A 21,930-nucleotide genomic window follows, 5' to 3' on the forward strand; every position below is an offset into this window, starting at 1 on the left:
ACAGCTAAAAACACTTTTGCCTTCCAACGTGGTCGTACATCACGTTATTGGAACTACTTATTTTTCTTGCGAAACCGGGCCCCTAGCCTACAGTCGTAAAAATAAATCCATTCTAGCCATTTCATTTCTCATTTTTTTTTTCTTTTTTCTGCATCTCAATATTAATTCTCGCCCTCGCTCTCCTCGTGCTTACTGGTTTAGCTCTCAGTTGGCTATTGGCCTACCACAACAGTGTTTACATTGGGTCGGTGTTTCAAAGCCAGGCCAAGGCACCTGAGAACATGAGCAGAGAACACAGTTTAGGACTGTTTGCACGCAGTTTAGGACACACACACACACACACACACACACACAGGTCTGATCAGTCTGACTGTCAGATATGACTTATTGCCGGTGGTGTTGCACCACTGACAGCGTTGTCAGTCACACCTCAGGGAATTTGCCTGTTGATTTCTCCGGCATGCCACCACCTCCACAGGGCATGTCTAAAATCCTGCAGTGAAGAGTTTCATTTCTTCAAATTGACATTAGAGTGGGTGTGGAGGAACTAGAGTTTGATTGTGGATGTAAAAGCCAAGGAAGTTGGTCAGTAGGCGTTAGTATTTATGTTATCACTGCATTAGTGGTCCTATTATAGGGCAGTCCTTATGTGTCTTGAGAATCTCGTGAGAAAGGCAAACACCGAACAATTTGATTGAAATTTATCCCACTGCCTGAGTAGAGCAGAGACGTTGTCCCCACCTGATTATTTTTTTTTTCATCATGCAGCCCCACACACACTGCTGGCGAGCTCTGTTAAGAAGCACATGCTGAATGTTAACTTTCGAGAGCCAAGTATGACTTAATTCTTTGCTTTGTCTTGCTATTTTGTCAAAATAAATAAGAAATAATGAAACTTCACTCCAGGATTTTAATGGGTTTTAAAGCTATTTGATGCTAATAAGGATCATAGTAAGTGAAATGGCTGTTGATTAAATGACTAGAAGAGGCACTGCTTGCCAGATGCATCTATTTAAATTGCTTCTTGCCAGCAGGGTTTCTGAATTGGAATCCTGGGCTATATTATAGACTATTATCATCTCCATCGGTTCAATTAGAGAGAGGGAGAACAGCGTACTGAAAGGAAATAAAAAGTGAGGTTAAGAAAGAAGAAGAGCTTTTTAATAGCTTGCCCTTGTCTGTAGGTCATGTACTTTGTTCTGCATTAACAAACCAAGGTTAGAAGTTGTAGAGCAAAAGTGGTAGCTATTCAGACACACATATTATGTATAAGTCATGAAGCAACCCCATTTGAAACACTAACACATGTGCTGTATACTGTACATGCACGAGTAGTTTTGTTGCAGCAGCAGTTTTGAGTATTAGCCAATGTAGATAGCCCTGCGTCTTCACAGTAGATTCCAGCTCGTGCAGCATTAGCCTCCTCCAAGTGTGCTGGTGCCCTGCACAAGTCAGCCTGTGCCTTAGTATAAGCCTAGCAGCAAGAGGCATCTAATTAGAAGAACATGCTACATGCTGGCTAATCCTTGACAGATGCAGCATCAAAGGCTTTCAGGACTGTGCATGATTATCAGTGGTTACCAAAAGTATATTTGAATTGAGTGAAATGATGGCATGATTTCAAAATCCTTTACATTATTTATTTTTCATTTCCAATGACTGAGTCTTTGCCATATGGATCTCCGCCCTGTCCTCTTTCTTTTTGAAATTTTTCCCTTTTTTTCCTGTTTCAAGCAAATAATATTTGCCCTGAGGATATTCTACTCGGATGAAATTTAATGTGAATGTCTGATGCCTTGATGCTCGAGCTGTTGTTTTATTTGTGAAGAATATTTTTCACGTGTGCGTGACCCTGTCTCTGCTTGTTTGTGTGTGTTTGTTAGTGGGCACATCTACACACACACACACTGAGCTATTTAAAGCCCAAGTTGTTGGTATCTTTGTTGGGTTACCCTAACTGCACATGACAGCTGACATAACAGCATGCCCGTTTCTCAATGCCTGTGTTTGTGTGCGGGTGTCTCCGCAGGGGTGCTGTGGAACCTGTCGTCATGTGACGCCGTCAAGATGACAATCATTCGGGACGCCTTAACGACTGTAACCAACACTGTGATCATCCCTCACTCTGGATGGAGCAGCTCCACCTTTGATGACGACCACAAGCTGAAGTTCCACTCCTCCCTGGTGCTGAGGAACACCACAGGCTGCCTGAGGTAAACCACCTGATGAGCACACTTGGCACTAGCACCCCAATGTGGCCAACTGACGCTATTACATCTGGGGAATGAGCTCATAATGTGGCTCTTCTGTAAATACTAGTGCTGTCAAACGATTAAAATATTTAATCGCGATTAATCGCATTCATGTCATAGTTAACTGGCAATTAATCGCACATTTGTATCTATTCTAAATGTCACTTGATTTCTTTTTGTCCCATTATTTTTTTCTTATTTTAATGCTCTTATCAACATGGAAAAGTGGATCAGCTTGCTTTGTGCAAATGTTTTTTTTTTTTATTGAAAACAACATTGGCATATACTGTAGTGTTCAATTTCACACTAACATTCTTACTTGGACCCATGTAGCTATGGCTGCAGTAAGTTTGTTCTTAGTTGCGGTATCCATGTGCTTCTGTCTGAAGTCATCCATTGTTGCCTGGCTTTGACGAGGGGGCGGAGAATTTGCATCAGCTGTGTGCTTGGCCATCAAGTGGTATTTCAGACTGGACGTGCTGCGATGATAGCTCAGTTCACAACGACAAAACACACAGATCGCTTTGCTTTTGTCAATGGAACCATTTGGCAACTTTTTAAAAGTAAACTTTCCATTCAGAATCGTATTGGCATCCATTTCAGCGTCTCATGCTCACCATCCACTCAAAACGTAACGTTAGCCTACTACTCTTTGGCCGGCTCGCAAGCCCAAACAAGTGTGTGCGGCGTGCCTGTTGTTTTGTTTCCGGTCTAGCTAGATCCGGTGTGGTGTTGTAGTTTTTCTAACGTTACTAGTTGTTGTTGTGAACACCATGTGAAAAAAAACTACAAAGTTTGCTAGGCCAAAAAGAATGTTAATCTTGCAATACAAAAAATTGACGCCGTTAAAATGGGTTTGCGTTAACGCCGTTAATAACTGACAGCACCAGTAAATAGCTAAGTTAATGTTGTCTTTGAGAAAAATATAATACTGGAGTGACCTCCCACTAACGTAAACACAAAAAAACTTTAATCGATTTTAGATACCAGTATCAGAACGGTGTGTATTTTGTCATAAATGATTATTGTTATGTACAACATCAAAAGAAAAATTATATAAACTCTGGCTATAGCTATGATTTTGAGCTGTCCTGTGTCTTTCAAATTCATAATAATTTCATAGACTATTACAGTCAATGATGTAATATTTCCAGCTTCTCTCCCGGGTCGTCTTCCTTTGAAGACAAGACATTGTGCTGCATGTAGAGTTTAGACTTTAATTTGTTGAACTGTGTGTGTGTGTGTGTGTGTGTGTGTGTGTGTGTGTGTGTGTGTGTGTGTGTGTGTGTGTGTGTGTGTGTGTGTGTGTGTGTGTGTGTGTGTGTGTCCGCGTGCATAGCTGTGTGTGTGTGTGTGTGTGTGTGTTTGTGTAAGCACACTTAGTTCCTTATTTACTCTGCCAAAGGCAATAATGACTTCAATCAGACCACACAGACTTCATACATTATGGATGGTGTATGGGGACAGCAAACCTACATTACACATTCAAGTAGGACACACACACACACGTAGCTGTCATTTTGTGTATTTGGGTATTCTCATTTGTTTGTTGAGCAAAGCCCCCAAATCAAAGGTCTAATTCATTTGTGTGTGTGTGTGTGATGTGCTTTTCAAAAGGAACCTGAGTTCAGCTGGTGAGGAGGCCAGAAAACAGATGCGGGTTTGTGAGGGCCTGGTTGACTCACTACTCTACGTCATCAAAGCCTGTGTTAACACCTCTGACTTCGACAGCAAGGTACACACTAAAACACACACACACACACACACACACACACACACACACACACTAAGCCAGAAGGAATACATGCTGCCACATGATAAGAGGTTCTGGGGGAAAATCCCACTTAACCGCATGTGAATCATTTTATTGCCTGTGTCTGAATGACCCCCATATCATCCAGCAGCAACTATTTCATGTACTTTATCATCCAAAGCACAACTTATACATACATAATATTCAGAATCTGATAGACTAACTTATTGACCTGGTATACAGTATATTAACATTTTTCCATGGTAGCAGCAGAAATTAAATCAGATCTCTCAGACACACATCTGTGCATTGTAAAAGACATAAAACGTCAAGTGGCTCATCTGTAAAGTGGAGATTGCATCTCTTGGGAACTGGCTGGGCCCCTTAATTCTGTCAAACATGTATGCTCATTGACATTCTCTGAGGCAAAGCCTGCACAGAACTCAAACAGCGTGGACTTAAATCCATTTGCTCTGGTCCAGATATTCTTTCTAACTGGAAACCCTTTGGGTCCCATAACGAACTGATTTGTAACGCCACAAATAGCAGGCCTGTGTACCACACATTGTCTGTAGATGGTGTAGCATGCTGCACAGAGTTTATTGTATTGTAGCCTCTGTCATGGTGATTTAGAAAGTTGCTGCTATAACCAGCCACCCAAATCCTTTTCTCCCTCTGCCCACCATCAGATTGTGGAGAACTGTATTTGCACTCTAAGGAACCTGTCATATCGTCTGGAGCTGGAGCTGCCGCCATCCCGGCAGATAGGGGGGGAGGAGCTAGACGGCTTACTAGAGAAGCGAGTCGCCCAGAAAAGAGGGGGGGGGGGGGGGGAGAAAAAAAAAAAAGAGCTTGCAGGAAGACACCGTGAGTGTGGTGCTTTTTAAATAGAGGCTCAGAGCTGTATTCAAATTATTTTGTATACATACAGACCACATACAAAAAAAACACACAACCGTGTGCTACATTGTAGCATATTTCTGAAAAGAAAAAAAGTCTAACTCTAACTTCATTGTGCTACAATATAATAGGTCCAATTCCCCATGAATGGTCACACCAATACCTCTCAACTGTTGTACTATTACTGTCATCGGTTTTAATTTTAATGAGGCTTTTTTTTTTTTTTTTTTTTCCAAGAGAATTTTGGAAAATAAATGAAAAAAGTCATGCATCAGAACCTGTATTCCAGCGTGACTAAACACTGTGGTTGTTTGTTCAGTGGGACGGTGTGGGACCCATCCCCGGCTTCTCCAAGTCTCCCAAGGGGGCAGAGATGCTATGGCACCCCTCGGTGGTTAAGCCTTACTTGACACTGCTGGCTGAGAGCTCAAATCCTGCCACTCTCGAGGGCGCCGCTGGGTCACTTCAGAACCTGTCAGCCGGCAACTGGAAGGTACAGTAATGTTTGTGTATCTATGTACACACAAACAAATACACCCATTCTCCTTTGTTTCTGTACACACTGTTAAGTGTGATATCCTCTGAGACAAAGCATCTATTCAACTGGTTTAAAAGGATTTAACAGCTCACTTCCTCTGTGTCAGTCAGAGCTGACGTCAGTTTTACACTTAGAATCACACATGCCAAATTTTTAAAATCAATGCATACCTCAACACCAACCATTTACCCCTGTGTTGCCTAGATTTTTTTGAAGGTTCAATGCCTTTTGTGTGTGTTTCTGTGTGTGCAGTTTGCAGCATACATTCGTGCAGCAGTGCGTAAGGAAAAGGGTCTGCCCATCCTAGTGGAGCTGCTGCGGATGGATAACGACAGGGTGGTGTGTTCAGTTGCCACTGCTCTGAGAAACATGGCGCTGGATGTCAGGAACAAGGAGCTCATAGGTCAGTCATACTCTCAAACTGTGATGGCTCCAGATGAGCTGAATAAGAAAATACACATATATGAAGATTATTGATGCTGTTGGTAATTGCTCAGTATAGAAATATTATTATTATTATTATTATTAGATTTATAGGGAGCTATATACAGCAGGATCCTTTGGAAATGTTACTGATACACAATGGGCAATGCAAGACATACAATATTGTGAACATTTGATTATAACATCATATGCGTATTCAACACCTAACATCCCAAACCGTTTCATGATTTGCATAGTAGAGCTACTGACAGTGTGTTTAAAATCAATGTTTTTAATCAAACGCAGAAACAGAAACCACGTCTTGTGAACATTTTAACAACTTATCATTTTTCATTTCATCTCACTCCAGACCTTTTTGTTCCATGAAACAGTCTCATTTAATGAAAAGAAAGTTTTATGTGCTCTCTGTGTGGAATTAATGAGGAGTTCCAGTTCCAGCAATGCAGGGGTGACACCTGTAGGCAGATGGGGGAGGAGGTGCGTGCGTGCGTGCGCGTGCGTGCGCGTGCGTGCGTGCGTGCGTGCGTGCGTGCGTGCGATAGATGATTTTTTTTTTTTTTAACAGTAGGATGCTCACTCTCCGACGTCCTTGTGATGATAATGCAATGTCATTTAGGAAAACTGCCTACCTCACTGCAGTCTCGACCAGAATGAATATATCATTCATGATATAGAAAGAACAAAATATAGTTTAAGTCACTGTGGCAGACATTCACCTATACATTATGTAACATGGAAAAATAAATGCACTACATGTCTGTATGTCTTATCTCTGTGCATGAGCTTCTGCTCACAAACCTGCAGTACAGTATGTCATTACTTTGTTAGCTGCATGTCTCACTTCCCCCCCTCCTCCCTTTCAGGGAAGTATGCGATGAGGGACCTGGTCAATCGTCTCCCCGGGGGAAACACCACCCTGCTGTCAGACGAGACGGTGGCGGCCATCTGTTGCACCCTGCACGAGGTCACCAGCAAAAACATGGAGAACGCCAAGGCCTTGGCTGACACGGGCGGCATTGAGAAGCTGGTCAACATCACCAAGGGCAGAGGAGACAGGTGGGCTACAGCAGCATGCATTTGTCCCAATGCTTTTAGTGAGGGGGAAGAGTACACACTGATGCAAATCTGACTCGCTAACATGTGCACATGCTCAAATGCGTTGCCAGAACACAAACAGTCATCAGCCATATGTGGCTGGTGGCTGGTCTGTACAGACTGTCCTGGACAGTGGGAGTTTAAACAAACACTCACACATTTAAGCACACACACACACATAAACATGTAAATGCTCAAAGAAGGAGAAGCCATAGCCACAGGGAAGGTGGATTTGTGTGCATTTGAGCTTTTATGTCCCTGTGGAATTATGGACCAGCAACTATTTCTAGACTGTAATATATTCAGTAATGTTCCAGGTTAAAACACACTGAGGACACTCTCTTCCTTCAATCGTACTGCCCTCTTATATTTACAGTGTGATTTAAAATGAGTTTAAAGTGATTCAGGAATACTCAAAAATACATGTTTATGTTTTTGTCTGTCTTCCAGGTACTCTATGAAGGTGGTAAAAGCAGCTGCTCAAGTGCTGAACACACTGTGGCAGTACCGGGATCTGCGAACCATCTATAAGAAAGTAAGAACATTTGGATTGATCAACTGTAAGAAAAGAAAAAAAAAACAGTTGATATAAGTAATTGTGTTTCATGTGTACAACATGTTTGGATTTTACTGAATGAAATACATGTTTTGTAAATACCAACAACAAAAAAAGCTAAATGTGCTTTTTATTAATATAGGTTTGCTGTGGACCACACAGCAAAGGAATATGTTTAAATATTCCCTCTGTGACCAAAGAAAGGGCATTTTAAATCCAGCACGGCTCTAGCTATTCTAACCACCATGTTTCCTCTCTCTTCTTCCTAACAGGATGGATGGAGCCAAAACCATTTCCTCACTCCAGTGTCAACACTTGAACGGGACAGGTTTAAGTCCCAGCCCACCCTCCCCACCAGCACCATTCAGATGTCCCCAGTCAACCACCCTGGTAGGCTCTAGTTTCCTACAGACCCTGCCAGATGAAAATAGACTCAGTCAGTGAAAACAGGAAAACCTCTGGAATTTATGGTTAGAATGTGTTTTTCTCTTTACAGCTGTCAGTGCCACGTCGTCTCCTGCCATGCTGGGCATCAAAGAGCATAGAGACACTATCAGAGATTACCAGAGAGCACAGTCAACTATGCAATTTTATAATTACCAAGGGGACAACAGTATCCATAAAAAGCAGTATACAGGTACTCAAACATGCACACATCTGAAAGCTATTGAAAGTGCATACAGTTTGCATATTAGTAGCCTTTAAAACCATAGTATCCACTATCTGCACCAGACTGTAATCACAGGCTACCCTCTGGTCCTCTCTGATCAGGGCTTTATCTATTTTATCCCTCATAAAGCGCCAAGCAGATTCCATGGCCAGTCTCATCTCCCTGCCAAGACAGTCCTCTGTTATCATCTTCACTAAAGCCTGCCAGCCCTGAGACAGGCAGTCATTTTAATTCTGAGCACTTCAGAGCTGGTCTGCACAGCAGTAAAGTGAACTGGCCAGCCAGTGGTGGACACTCAACAATGATGCCATTGTTAGCAGGCCCAAGTTGCATGCAGACAGGGGCAGCGAGTGGGTACCCAGACATACTACAGCCAGATGAGAGCTCTTGCCAGCCTACGCTGGTTGGCTGGTGCAGGGGCAGGGCAGAGCAGAGTAAACAAAATGAGCTGCAGCCTAGACAGTCCACGCATTACATAGTGAAATGGAAATTGAGTTTCAGGATTCCACCGGTTGGATAAAGTGCCAACTAAAATACCCATCCCATGGGTTATGCAAACAACAGAACAGCAGTGGCCAACTCTATTATTTGGTGTTATTTCTCTCCCCAGCACAGCGTAGCACTTCTTGATCCTGCTCTATCTAAATACAGACATTTGCCCGATGGGATTGTGCAGACTTTTTCACTGATATGAAATGAAGTAATGAAGTGTATTTTTATCAAGGCTCACTGAATTGCTCTTTTTCTTTTTCTTTTTTTCCTTTTTCCAGGGTCTGGAAAACCTTCTCCATATTATTACTCATCCCCCACAAGAGAGGAGCCCCGAAGAACACAGGTGAATATAATCTTTCTTTTATAAAATGTTTGGTTCAACTTCACAGTCTTTGCTTTCTTATCTGCACGTGGTTTGTATGCTCTGATTGCAATGCAAATTACTATGTATTTACCTTTTTTAAGTTTGGTTTATTTGTGCAGAACGTTTTATACAATTATTCAGTATACAACGACTAGGGTGACCAGGTGTCCTGCTTTATGCAGATTGGCTCTAGTTTTGAAAAGTCAAACCACTGCAGGACAGATGCTTTTCTAAAATCTGGCTTTTATCCAACGTTGGGAAGAAAGCAGGTAAGGCTGTCACAGGACTGTGTTTAACATCAATCAAACAGGTTTTAGGCAGAATATGGTGGAAACACAGTACATGTGAGTCCCACAAAGCCTAACCTGTAACCTGCATAGTCTATTGTGTGACACTGAATCAACCAGAGGGCAAAGTATGGAGATGTTACGAGCTAGCGTTGGTAACGTGTCCCACGTTATCCCACACAAACATACTCTTTGTCCCACATTTGGTTTGTTGGGATCTGGACATCCCAACAACACACAGCACCCCCCACAATAATACAATAGCATTGGAGAAATCACAACATGCATTTGGGGCATGTAGAATAAGGCAATGCACAATGTACTATCATGTTGTCACGATGCTTCAGGTGAAGTCAGAAGGTTTAAGAGGTTTAAATGGATCAAACACCATAACATTAACAAAATACAACCAATTAAAGCTTTGTACTAGGGCTGCAACTAATGATTACTTTCATTATCGTTTATCTGTTGATTACCATTTAGTTGATGAAATGTCAGAAAAATGCCTGTCACTTGGCCTGGGTTGGTTCAGTGGGTAGAGCAGGCGCACATATACTTGGAGGTTTATGCCTCGACGCAGAGGTCCAGGGTTCGAATCCGACCTGTGGCGATTTCCTGCATGTCTTCCCCCTCTCTCTCTCTCTCTCTCTCTCTCTCTCTCTCCCCCCTTTCTCACCTAGCTGTCCTAACAAATAAAGGCAGAAAAGCCCCAAAAAATAATCTAAAAAATAAATAAATAAAAACGCCTGTCACAATTTCCCATAGCCACGGGTGACATCTTCAAATGGCTTGTTTTATCCGAACAACAGCCTAAAGATATCAATTGCCAACAATTTACAAGGCAGAAAAGCAGCTGGAATGAGAGAATGTTTAACTTTTTTTTTTTTGACGATTGACTTATCTCTTCAGGCCTACTTGGCTTCATCGTTTAGACAAAGAAATCTAACTTTAGAGGTGATCCCACCTTTGTAAACCGATGTTTTCTTCTAGGAAGTGTTTGATAGCAATGGTACAAGGCCCTTGTTTGAGATCCCTCCACCGCTCTGTATAAATCTGGCGAGGACGGCTGGCTCTTCCACCCCACTTGACTAATACAAAGAGACTGATGCGTATTCCACTGTGGATAAATAGCGATGCTGGGAATGGCCCAGCTCATCAGCTATTGTCTGAGCAAGAGTGAATGTGACTGCTGGGATTGGGATGGTCTGGGCGCATCTCATGCACTTGTCACTGCGGGACACATCCATGTGTGCCCATTCAGTTAACAGGAACAGTGACAAGATTGGGGGGGGGGGGTGTCATCCAATCACATTTATACTAGTTAATGCATGAGGACAGTCATCACCCCATTTATTTCAGCCAAATTCCATCTATCTTCTGGATTTTTCATTAGTAGCTAGAGACGTGTGGGCTTAAAGGTGATTGATTAGCTTACTGGTTTTTAAAAAACATGTGCGTTGTGTATATATATTATAGTGATATTTTTAGGATATATACTTATACTATTCTTGCATATGTCTGGCACATAACCCTTGAGGGTGCCCGGGTAGCTCAGTTGGTAGAGTGGGCGCCCATATATCGACCCCCTCGAAAACGAGATGGTTCATCTCAAGGGGTTATTCCTCTGCAATAAATAAAATGTCAAATATATATAGAGGTTTACTCCTTGACGCAGCAGGCCCGGGTTCGACTCTGACCTGTGGCCCTTTGCTGCATGTCATTCCCCCCTCTCTCTCTCCCCTTTCATTTCTTCAGCTGTCTTGTCTATAAAGGCCTAAAAATGCCCCAAAAAATAATCTTAAAGGTCCCATGGCATGAAAATGTCACTTTATGAGGTTTTTTAACATTAATATGTGTTCCCCCAGCCTGCCTATGGTCCCCCAGTGGCTAGAAATGGCGATAGAGAAAATGAAAGCTCAGATGGGCCGATCTGGAATCTTGCTCCTTATGAGGTCATAAGGGGAAAGGTTACCTCCCCTTTCTCTGCTTTGCCCGCACAGAGAATTTGGCCCACCCATGAGAAAGGGAGAGACATCATGGCTTTCAAACGAGCAAAGTGGCAGTTGGTCAACAATAAAAGCCAACCCCGGTTTTGCCAGTTTGAAGGTTTTTAATGAGGCAGCAGCAGTTGGAAATGTTCGGTTTGCATTAAGGTAATACAGCTGTGATACGGTGTAAAGGGAGTGAACAGTAAATAATGAGGTGAAAATATAAACAAAAAAAGACTTCCACTTGATTACATACATGGATAATTTCCTGTGAATATCTATAGGAATTGAAATCTAAAGAGTATCAAAAACATTTGATTTCATGATATGGCTACATTTCATAAGAATTATAACTGTACTTGAGTAAATGTGTCTTTCCACTGCTGGCTCTTCATCATATTCCAGTGAACATCAGTTCATCATAGCCAACCTGTCTCTTTCCCATGCAGCCTGTGTATTATACAGAGGAGCCTGGCAGGAGGAACTACGACACGTACAGAATGTACCTGCAGCATCCCCACGGCTACGACGACCCTTACTTGGAGGAGGTCATCACCTACCCGCCCACAGTCGACTACAGCTCCCAGCCTCACGGACTGAAATCAACCACCAACTATGTGGACTTTTACGCTAGCACGCGGAGGCCGTCCTACAGGGCGGAGCAGTACCCTGGCTCTCCTGACTCCTGGGTATAGGCCTGGAGCCACTCCTGAGGGGCGTCTCCTCCCCTCAGCCGAGGCGAGGAGCCCGGGGAGCACACAAGAACCGACAAAAAAAAAAATAACGTTTTCATGAACTTGGCTTCATAAGTGTGTTTGTTTTAAAGTGAATGCCTGTGTGTGTGAAGGATGAATTCAACTGAGCGATAGCAGATGGAAAGATGGAATGTGTGCCAAAGAAGGAAATCAAGGAATGTTTTTGTTTTTTTAATATTATTTTTAAATTTAGTAGAGGAAGATGGAATCATGCTGGGGATCTGTTGAGGGACGGGACCATACGCTACAGCGAGGAGACGTGCGTCCTGCTCTGTCTAGATGTTAGTTTTATTTTCTTTATGAAACTCTTAGCTGTGATAGCATGGTGAAAGGTGCGAGTCATGTGAGCGAGGGTCGGTGGTAAGAGTCAAGATGGGGAATGTGTATGTGCTGAAGCCAAAATGGATCATGGACTCATATTCGTTAAAAAAATGAATAAATAAATAATAGTAAACTAATGATGTTAGATTGTACAGAGGGATCAAATTGTATCTGTACTTTATGTTGAAGCTGTGTAATGCCATGGAGTCTTGTACATTTATTTCATTTTATTGTAAATACTGAAAAAAAAAAAACATGTTACCTGGTTTACACTCATCAGCACTGGTTTAAAAAAAAAAAGAAACGTGCCATGTCAAATCTCTATAGATATATAAATATATGAAGAAATATGTGGACAAAGATGGCATCATAACACAACCATGCTAAAATAATAAAAGGTCAGTTTTGTTTTTTAAACACGTGTAATTGCATCTTTTCACAGGTACAGTGCAAACCTATCTTTCTCACGCCGTACTGCCATTTTCTATGCTCACAAATGGAAATGAATGTGAATATGGAGAGACCCAAAAGAGAAATCAAACTCCTTTTTCTCCTTTTGGACAGTTTTTTTTTTTCTCTGTAGTTTCCAATCGGAAAGGAAAGATTTTTTTCATCACAATGTATCCACACAGACATGAGTGGAGGGAGGCCAGCTTTCAGTCAGCAGCCCTGTGTTTCATAAAACTGTCTAATAGGTCCACATACACTTGTAAATGTCCAGGTCTTTTTTTAATATTTTTTTTTAAGGTCCTATGGCATGAAAATGTCACTTTATGAGGTTTTTTAACATTAATATGCGTTCCCCCAGCCTGCCTATGGTCCCCCAGTGGATTGAAATGGCGATAGGTGTAAACCGAGCCCTGGGTATCCTGCTCTGCCTTTTGAGAAAATGAAAGCTCAGATGGGCCCATCTGGAATCTTGCTCCTTATGAAGTCATAAGGAGCAAGATTACCTCCCCTTTCTCTAATTTGCCCACCCAGAAAATTTGAAGACTGTATGGCTGCAGCCTGGAGCGTCCCATGTCATGCCGTCCCTTCTCATGCCATCCTGCCTGGTGCCGTCCCCGAGCTTCTACTTTTCAAAATTAAAGCTGGCGTCTGGAATAAAATACTTTAAAATACTTTACTACTTTAATACTTTATTTTTTTTAAGACACGGATTTGTACCTTAAGGAAAATCACAGAAAGTTTTGCTTTAGGTGACTTTATAATATTCGCTAACAAATGTCAACCAACGCTGATGCAGGTTTCATCAAATGTACGTTAACATCAGGGACACAACAATAACATCCAGAAATCAGCAAACTATATGTATGGCTAAAATTGTTACTTTAACAGTTTAAACGTTTTTCAGTTGATTGCAACAAACGTGGTCACGAACTTACCCATAGGCTCAATTTTTGGTGGGTAGGCTACGCGTACCTACCTACATTCTGCTTAACGTGAAAAAGCTTAACGTGGTTTAATGACCTAAACAACGATCAATGATCACCAAATTTATCATGGCCATATCTTGTAATGAACACTTAAGCCTGTCAAAAGAACTAAACCGAAATCCAACGATTATAAGTTATCTCACATTAATATTTTTTTCTTCATTGGCGCCTATGGCGAGGAAAAATCTTGTACCTAAACAATGATCAATGATTACCAAATTTCTCTCTCATATTGCTCCTCATAGCCACTGAAACTGTCAAAAAATCTAACCAGAAATGTGGTGATGATTGATCGTTGTTTAGGTACATTAAACCACGTTAAGCTTCTTCACGTTATGACTTATAAAGCCTATGAGAACCATGGGGAGTCAACCCACAGCCGCTCCGCTTTTTGACAGTTTCAGTGGTTATGAGGAGCAATATGAGAGAGAAATTTGGTAATCATTGATCATTGTTTACGTACATTAAACCATATTTGTATTCATTAGTAAGCTACAGGACAGCGTCTTTCAAACATGACCTGCATGAAAGAGAAAAAAATAATTAATGCGTCATTGTACCAAGCACTTCTGGAAATGTACTTCCAAATTTGCGTCTCTGTCCCCAGCACATTTCAAACCAAACTGACGCCCATGAACTTACCAGTATCTCCATCTGGAAAATAATTTGATTTCGTATTTTTGACCCTCTGAACTTACCGTTGGACATGCCTCGGCATGAGACGGGATGGCATGAGACAGGACAGCTTGACATGGGACGCTCCAGGTTGCAGCCATACCCGCCTCAAGAATTTGGCCCACCCATGAGAGAGAGAAATCATGGCTTTCAAACGAGCAAAGTGGCAGTTGGTCAAGGCCACACCCCCACCCTCCACCTTGCCCCCTGCTCCTTAATAGCTACAACCACAGAAATGGCACATATTAAGAAAAGCTCATTGTGGGACTGGCTCTAGTGGCTGTAATTCTGCACCAAGACTGAATTTCGGGAAAGAGACTTCAGATACAGTATTAGGAGACTACTGAAGTCTATATAAAAGCCTCCAAAGAGCACCATGTCATGGGACCTTTAAGATTTTTGGGGGGCATTTTTAGGCCTTTATTTGGATAGGACAGCTTGCTTGAAAGAGGAGAGAGAAGGGGAATGACCTGCAGCAAAGGGCCACAGGACGGAGTCGAACCTGCGGCCACTGCGTAACTTAACTACGAATGATATCCATCAATGACGCGGCAGAGAATCAGCTATAGCTGTGCTTGTTTAGACACGGCAATGACTCTGAACTTAGCATAGCTGAGGGCCAAGCTTCTGAAAAGCACTGATTTAAAGGAACCTGCTGAAATCTGCAGCGAAGCAACAGGTCATAACTTGGAGACACAAATGATTTGTGTTATTTGTATTTGTAGAAGCAGATTATAAGCCAGCCTCACTATACTGATATCAATGTTTACTTCCAGTAGGAGGAAATTTATGTATATTTTAAGATATCGTTGTGCAACTTGCAGCACCACAATGGTAGGGCATGCATTTTATACAAAAGCAAGGATCATTTTTCAGACCCTGATAGAGGTTTTTTATTTATTTTTTCCTTAGTGAGCAATTATTGTTTTCAAATGTGAATTGATTATTCAAGGTCCACTGTCTTTAGAGCAGTTGTGGGTTGGGCTTCTTCATTTGAAATACGGCTTTGCCAAGATTTTCAAAATAAGACAGTCCTTCAAAAAATAAATAAATAAACAAACAAATGAATAAATAAGAGAAATAAATACGAGCAACTTAAATAGATGCACACAAATACAGGCGTACTCCTGAGACATCAATTGAAAGTTAATGATCAATATATGGTCACTGTGTAGCTGTTTCTCAACATCAGTGAAAAATTCAAATAGGCGTGTCTTTGGCTGCGGGCTTCCTGTCGCCACACAGGACGTCATCTCCGTTAGAGCATAAAAACAAGTGCGCAGTGAAAAGAGTTTCGTACTTTCTTTGTAGTTTCTCTGGACAGTTACGAAAATGGTGCAGCAACTCTCCAAATCTGGAGCGAAGGAGACTCCTCTGCTGAAAGCTGGTCACCCTCCGGCAGGTAGCTACATGTTTGCGCTGACTTCGAGTTGCACCGTTGAATTTTCTAACCACATTAAAGCCAAAGCTTTGTTGTTGTTGTTGTTCCACTGCTCGCACGGATAGAGAGCCATGCAGACCGAGACGTTGAATCAAGTAACGTTATTTTATCTGAGTTTTTTTTTCTTCTTTTTTTTCTTTTTTTTCATCCTCTTATGATACGCATGTTAATACGTTGTAATCGTATCGTCGGACACTAATTGAATCGCTGATTTCTGTGATAATGCTGGTTGCATCCCTCGGCCGACGCTTGTGCAACTGTGATTCACAACAGGCCGCTGGTGGAAGTAACCGTTCTCACCTGCCGAGCCCTCGATTAATGCAAGCAAAATCCTGTCGTGCAAACCGAATTCTATTCGAAACAATATGCCGTTTTCACAGCAGCCATTTTGACATGTCACAGCAGGGCAAACACAGGTGTAATTAAAACCATTAATTATGGCTCTGTTCCATTTAGGTGTGCCATTGCTCTGGTAACGTTATACGAGCTGGAATCATGGATGTATTAAGAGAACTGGAATGGCCGTGACCCCCTAAATGGAACGGGACCATAATTTAATTTTGATCAATTTCAACAGTTTGCCCTGCTTACTTGTCAAAATGGCTGCTGTAAAAAGGCCCTGTTTTTGACCATCAAAACATTCTCATTGTGTGTGTGTGTTGTTGTTTTTGTAGTCTGCCAACGCTAACTTTTCTTTACTTAACATTTTGAGTACACCATTGCTTACTGCTTATAAAGTCTCAGTCACGTTTTAATGTCAAAGATTTTGCATCTGTGGCTTTGCAACCTTTTCTGTCTTGTAAACTAGTAGTTAAACCTAAGGTTATTAAAAAGGGTAAAAATGTAGTTTAGTGTAATGTAAATATTTTTTTTTTGTTACTGCTTTATCCCCTCAGATTTATCATTGACCCCCAGGTTGGAGACTACTGTTTTAAAACGTAGGCCACTCGCTCAGCTTGGACTCCAGTTCCTGCCAAGCAGTGACCTGCTTGCCATATGTTTGACTGTCTGTATAGTGTTTTAATACCAATATTCACTGAAAAAGCAATATTTCTGAGATTGTTTTCTATAGTTCCAGAAAGGGGTCAGGGTCCCCAGCATACTGTAATCTTTAAAATCCGCTAAACACAGGTGCAACAGAGATGCTTTTTCAGGTAACAAATTACATTTAAACCTGTTTTCTTCTCTGGATCAATAGTGATGGCAGGAGGTAAACGGGTAGCCAAGAAAAGCTTGGAGGATGGTTCCAGCCATGGAATTCCAGAGAAGGAGACCAAGAGGTCTGATAAACTGAGGTAGGCCTATGATTTGCATCTGTAATATAAATTGCATGGATTTGAGTTGTAAACTAAAGGTTTTCCCACCATAAGATGTTTACAATTATTTTGATCAGGTTACTAACATTTGTTTGTTCTAACAAGTTTATTGAAACCATTTGTGTGATCTTGCAGCAGGTCCCTCACTACCTCTAACAGGATGCAACAAGTTAATATTCTTCTGGCAGGAACTCTTGACAAAGTAAACAAAACATTAATTTATTTTAAAAAGCCAGTTCTTACGTTGCATTTCAAGTTAATTCATACTAAAACTGTAACTGGCTGGATTAGTCCCAGTGCCTCTCTGAACCTTGTGTGTAATCTCCTGCCTGATGTATTTGCAGCTGAGCCATGACTTCACAGAGATGCCAGTGAGCGTGAGGCACAGCAAGTTGCGCCCTGCAGTGGAGAAGCCCCACTGCCCGCGGATCTTTTTCATCCAGCAGCCGAGGAAGTTTTGAACGACGCGTGTTCAAGAATGCCCCAGAGGCAACCGTGTCAAGTCAGCTGTGAAAGACAGACATGAGGCATTAGACACGAGGGGACTGACAGGTTGTGTATAAAGTGTCAGTGTTTATGGAGAGACTTACTTTGTAGGCTGTGCTTGTTTGAGAGAATACTATCAACCAGCATTTAATGTGCCTTTCCTTGTTATAAAAAATGCTGTACTTGTATTTCTCAGCTGATGAAAACCAGATTGTTTGGGGTATGTTTAATGTGAGGGTTGGGGGGGTTAAGTGAGGTTTTTGAGATGGGGTTGTTTTTTTTGTTTTTCTTTCTCTCAGTGAAATCTTCACATGTATTGCTTGGCACTTACTAGATTTAATAAAAAAAAATTGCATGGCTAGATACCACAAGATTGCAGATGTCTTTATTCCTCAATGTTGCTTTTGCAGTAAGCTACATGGCCATTAGGTGGCAGCAAATGACTGTTTATTACACTCAATCATTGTACTTAACATCAACTGTAATTTGCATGCACCAAAACATTTACAACCTTCATTGCTTTATCAAGCATTTATTCACTTTATACATACCCCTGTGCATTGCAACAACTGGTGTTACTAGAGGCTCCAATGACGAAATCCTGACCATTGTGATTTAAAAAAAAAATAAATAAAAAAAAACCTTTAGGGAACTTTAAAGGCCTACAGAACCTGCTCAACTTTGGTTACGGTTGTGTACATGTACAGTAAAGGAAAACAAATATTTAAACTCATTACCAACATGTTAGGTTTACCAGATGTTTTGTAGAAAAATGGCAAATGTGCTTGCAGAGACATTCCTCCAGGGCAGATCAGATTTTACATAATTTTCAGTAATATATTAGATTAAATATCCCAAATTTATTTAAGCTGAAACTATTTAAAAAATAAAAAAAATTCCTAGATATGCTCTCACACATTACATTGAGATTGAGTGTGTACATAATACTTCCCTATTTTTGACTTTTAAATTTGCAGGGAGTATAAGCTACCTGACTGTGGGGCTTGAACACTCTTTGAGTAATGTTAGACTTGTGCACACCTTGACCCTACAGAATGTGTCTTAAGTTATCAGTTTCAATAAAGATCCATGCAAGTGTAAATACAACAGCCACTCCACCAAGCCCTTGAACAGGTTGAGTGTGAACATGCAAGTGTGTTAACACCCAATTTTGTGTGGTCATACATGGGCCTTTGTTTGTCTCAAAAAGCCCACAAATGATATCTGCTTGTCTGTTCGCCAACAAAGTACTCGCCGATAGCCTTAAACGCAACGTGCCGAACTTAAATTCTCTGTAATGCTCATGCTGTTCACCCATGCCTTTGATGCCTTCTGTGTGTAAAGTTCAGAGACCTCTTCAGCTCTGTTTGAAGAGTGGAGCATTTGGTGGTCTTCTTACTTGCAAACGGTGCATGTCACTGCCAGTGTTTGCCCATACCCCCGCCATCTAAAGAGCCTCGCTGACCCAGTGACGCCCACCACACTGCTGAGAAAACATTGCACACCGACTGTATAACCGACTCACACACAGGAGTGGGAAAAGATGTGTGCAATCTAAAAAAATGTACTCCTATCACCACAGTACACTTTAAGCATACAGGTTTACTCATTATAGTGTAGTTTACACAAAAATGCAAAATGATACTAGGAAAACAATGATTTTATGACATTATACTTCTGTTAAACACATCTGGTGAGACAAAATTTGCACATGAAACAAGCTGCATGAAATATTGTCACCTCATGAGGTCACCATAGACTAAGGTGTGCTGTGAGCTTCACTCTAGTAATCCTTTCCAGTAAACATTAATTTGCACTTTTGCCTGATTATAAGTAGGGATAGACCAATTACCGGCCCTGGCCGATAAAGTTAATGAATTAAAAAGTGCGTTACTTTGGCTGCGCTACAGCTCTGTGTCTGTCCCTCTGCTTCGGTTTCACTCACCACTGAGTCTGATTTAATGTCCCGCCCACAACACTATCTGATCTTTTATGTTGAAAGTTTGTCATTTATTAAATAATTGCTTAAAGCATTTAAACAAAGTTTTGTGTTGGAGTTTGTAACATTCCCGACTCTTAATTTTGACTTAAAGATTTTCATTTTCACTGTAAATGCATATCGGTTCCAAATATCGGTTATCAGTTTCATTAACTAATAATCAGAATCTGCCTTAAAAAACCAGTATCGGTTGATCCCTAAGTATACGCTCATTAGATACCGTTGTATATCCCTACATGGTGAAAACATTTTAGCCTCTCGATAGAAATAACATTTAAATTAAGTTATATGCTAATATGTATTATGACGCCTAAAGCAGACTCGGAAAGTGGACTCAGCAGTACACACAAAGCTACAAAATGACATCCTGCTTTTAATAGCCACTAATACAAACCTAAATCAATTACATTTACATAAAAGCTTTGACTCATGTTTCAACCCCTCCTTTTGTATTGTCCATTAACAAGGAAGAAGTTACAGAGTATACTTGATAAGATTGCTAGTAGAGGGACAACTGGTAATGTTGGTATCAATAGTCTATTTAAAGTTAATCTAATTTTAATCTGTTACAGCGCTCACATTCTTTACTGAAGAACACAATTTAATAAAAATACTCCATTACAAGTGTCACATTCGAAATTGTATTGGGGCTATTGTTACAACCCTATAAACCAGAGAGTAACCATTGATGTTAAAATAACTGAAGGAAGGATGGGAAGCGCGTACTACGAAATTATCAGTACAATTTATTAATAATGCAAACAGAAAATGTGCAGCACTGCTCCACGTTAATGGCAAAGCAAAGACTAAATTACAAACATAATCCAAGAACAAGATAAACATTTCAAACACATGCTCTGGTAAGCACAACCTGCTTCCAGCCAGTATAACCAAGGTATGGGAGAATAGGGGGGAGGAGTGGTGGGCTCTCCTCCCTCCTTTATACAGGGAGCTGAGTGAACACAGGTGTACTCACTCAGCAATCACCAGCAATCAACCTGGAGAAGAAGGGAGGCACACACAACAGACAAAATATAAATCCCTACGTAACACAATGTTCAACAAATATTAGCAGCTACATGTATTATAGTAGAATTTATTAAAGTACTATTCAGAGGGATAATCATTGATGTGCGCCACTTTTTTGTTGTAAGACATTTTATGTTTAGTACCCCTTTGATAGTTGTAAGAATGTTTTTTATGAGCTTCTTTATATCATGTGTGTACAATCCTAATCTGCAGAGTAGCAAATAATGATAGGCATGAGATTAATATATAGAGTAAAAAATTTCTATGGTTAATGAACTAATCGTTTCACTTCTACTCTGACGTGAAGCCTACTGGTGCATTATAAAGTTGCACAAAATAAAGACAGCCTTAAAGCAGCCTACCAAAACTATGAGTTTGGTAGTTTCCAACTTCAATGTTAATTTAGCCAATCAAACGTAAGGCCTTGACCTGTTTAATAATAATATGATAAACATAAGACTTATGCTTAAATGTGGCTTGTAAAGCTGTGATACGTCAGTGTTATTCAGTATGTCTAGGCTCAGCATATTTAATTTAACTAACAAAATAAATAAATGAATAAAAGATTCAGTCATTGTCTACCAGAAATGTATTCCTGGCAGCGTGGCGAAGGCTTTAAACCATATTTAGACTTTTAATTTGGGAAATAAAACTGCATCTCATGGTTTATTTTCACTCTTTTTCAGCATCAGTCGTAAATGCCCTAATAATTTCCTAGGAAGGTTTCTGAAATAAAAACATTCTGGTGCTTATTAGAGGGAAAATTGAGACAAAGCGTTGTGATAGTTGTGCTCATCTTATTAGCAGGAAAGGCCCTGGAAGAACTGATCCATTTAAACAAAACTACAGAATTCATAATGAGCAGATAAATAAAATATGGACAATCCAAGAGACTTTCAGAGACTTTCTTTGGGGGATTGGGAGGATTTTAAGGACTTCAGTATTTCTGGATGTGTCTCTGAACCAAACCCGTGATTATCCCCCTTAAATTGCAAGCCTGCAGCTTAGTCTGCAGCTTAGTTGTCCTAATACATGTATCTTGCATCTCTGTCGTGTCCATGAAGCATTCACAGAGAAATGAGGAGGAAGAGGAAAAGTGGAGGAGGAAGGAGGGGGTGGGGGGTAGTTTGTCT

General features: G+C 40.9%; 2 protein-coding genes across 2 annotated transcripts in view; both read left to right on the top strand.

Annotated features, from left to right (window-relative positions):
* The window catches only part of LOC120570318 (plakophilin-4-like), an 82,773-nt gene extending 69,941 nt beyond the window's left edge, over positions 1-12,832 (top strand). The window contains 12 exon segments of the mRNA XM_039818606.1: positions 2,030-2,213; positions 3,870-3,987; positions 4,695-4,805; positions 4,807-4,872; positions 5,225-5,398; positions 5,696-5,846; positions 6,751-6,943; positions 7,433-7,517; positions 7,811-7,928; positions 8,035-8,175; positions 8,979-9,043; positions 11,789-12,832. Coding sequence (XP_039674540.1) covers positions 2,030-2,213; positions 3,870-3,987; positions 4,695-4,805; positions 4,807-4,872; positions 5,225-5,398; positions 5,696-5,846; positions 6,751-6,943; positions 7,433-7,517; positions 7,811-7,928; positions 8,035-8,175; positions 8,979-9,043; positions 11,789-12,034 — 1,652 coding nt within the window. The 3' untranslated portion in view covers positions 12,035-12,832.
* Positions 12,833-15,770: 2,938 nt separating this feature from the next.
* dap1b (death associated protein 1b) lies at positions 15,771-18,137 on the top strand. The gene is made up of 4 exons (XM_039818861.1): positions 15,771-15,928; positions 17,166-17,262; positions 17,419-17,485; positions 17,628-18,137. Exons 1-4 carry the CDS (start codon positions 15,859-15,861, stop codon positions 17,742-17,744), a joined length of 351 nt encoding a protein of 116 aa, XP_039674795.1. The 5' UTR covers positions 15,771-15,858; the 3' UTR covers positions 17,745-18,137.
* The last annotated feature ends 3,793 nt before the right edge of the window (positions 18,138-21,930 follow it).

The sequence above is a fragment of the Perca fluviatilis genome, chromosome 12 (genome assembly GCF_010015445.1).
Source record: "Perca fluviatilis chromosome 12, GENO_Pfluv_1.0, whole genome shotgun sequence".
Taxonomy (NCBI): Eukaryota; Metazoa; Chordata; class Actinopteri; order Perciformes; family Percidae; genus Perca; species Perca fluviatilis.

Excerpts from the sequence above, each read along its gene's own strand:
- dap1b (XM_039818861.1), top strand. The coding sequence starts at position 15,859 with ATGGTGCAGCAACTCTCCAAATCTGGAGCGAAGGAGACTCCTCTGCTG. Across the intron at positions 15,929-17,165 it reads AGCTGGTCACCCTCCGGCAG|TGATGGCAGGAGGTAAACGG; the intron begins GTAGCTACATGT and ends CTGGATCAATAG. Across the intron at positions 17,263-17,418 it reads AAGAGGTCTGATAAACTGAG|CAGGTCCCTCACTACCTCTA; the intron begins GTAGGCCTATGA and ends GTGATCTTGCAG.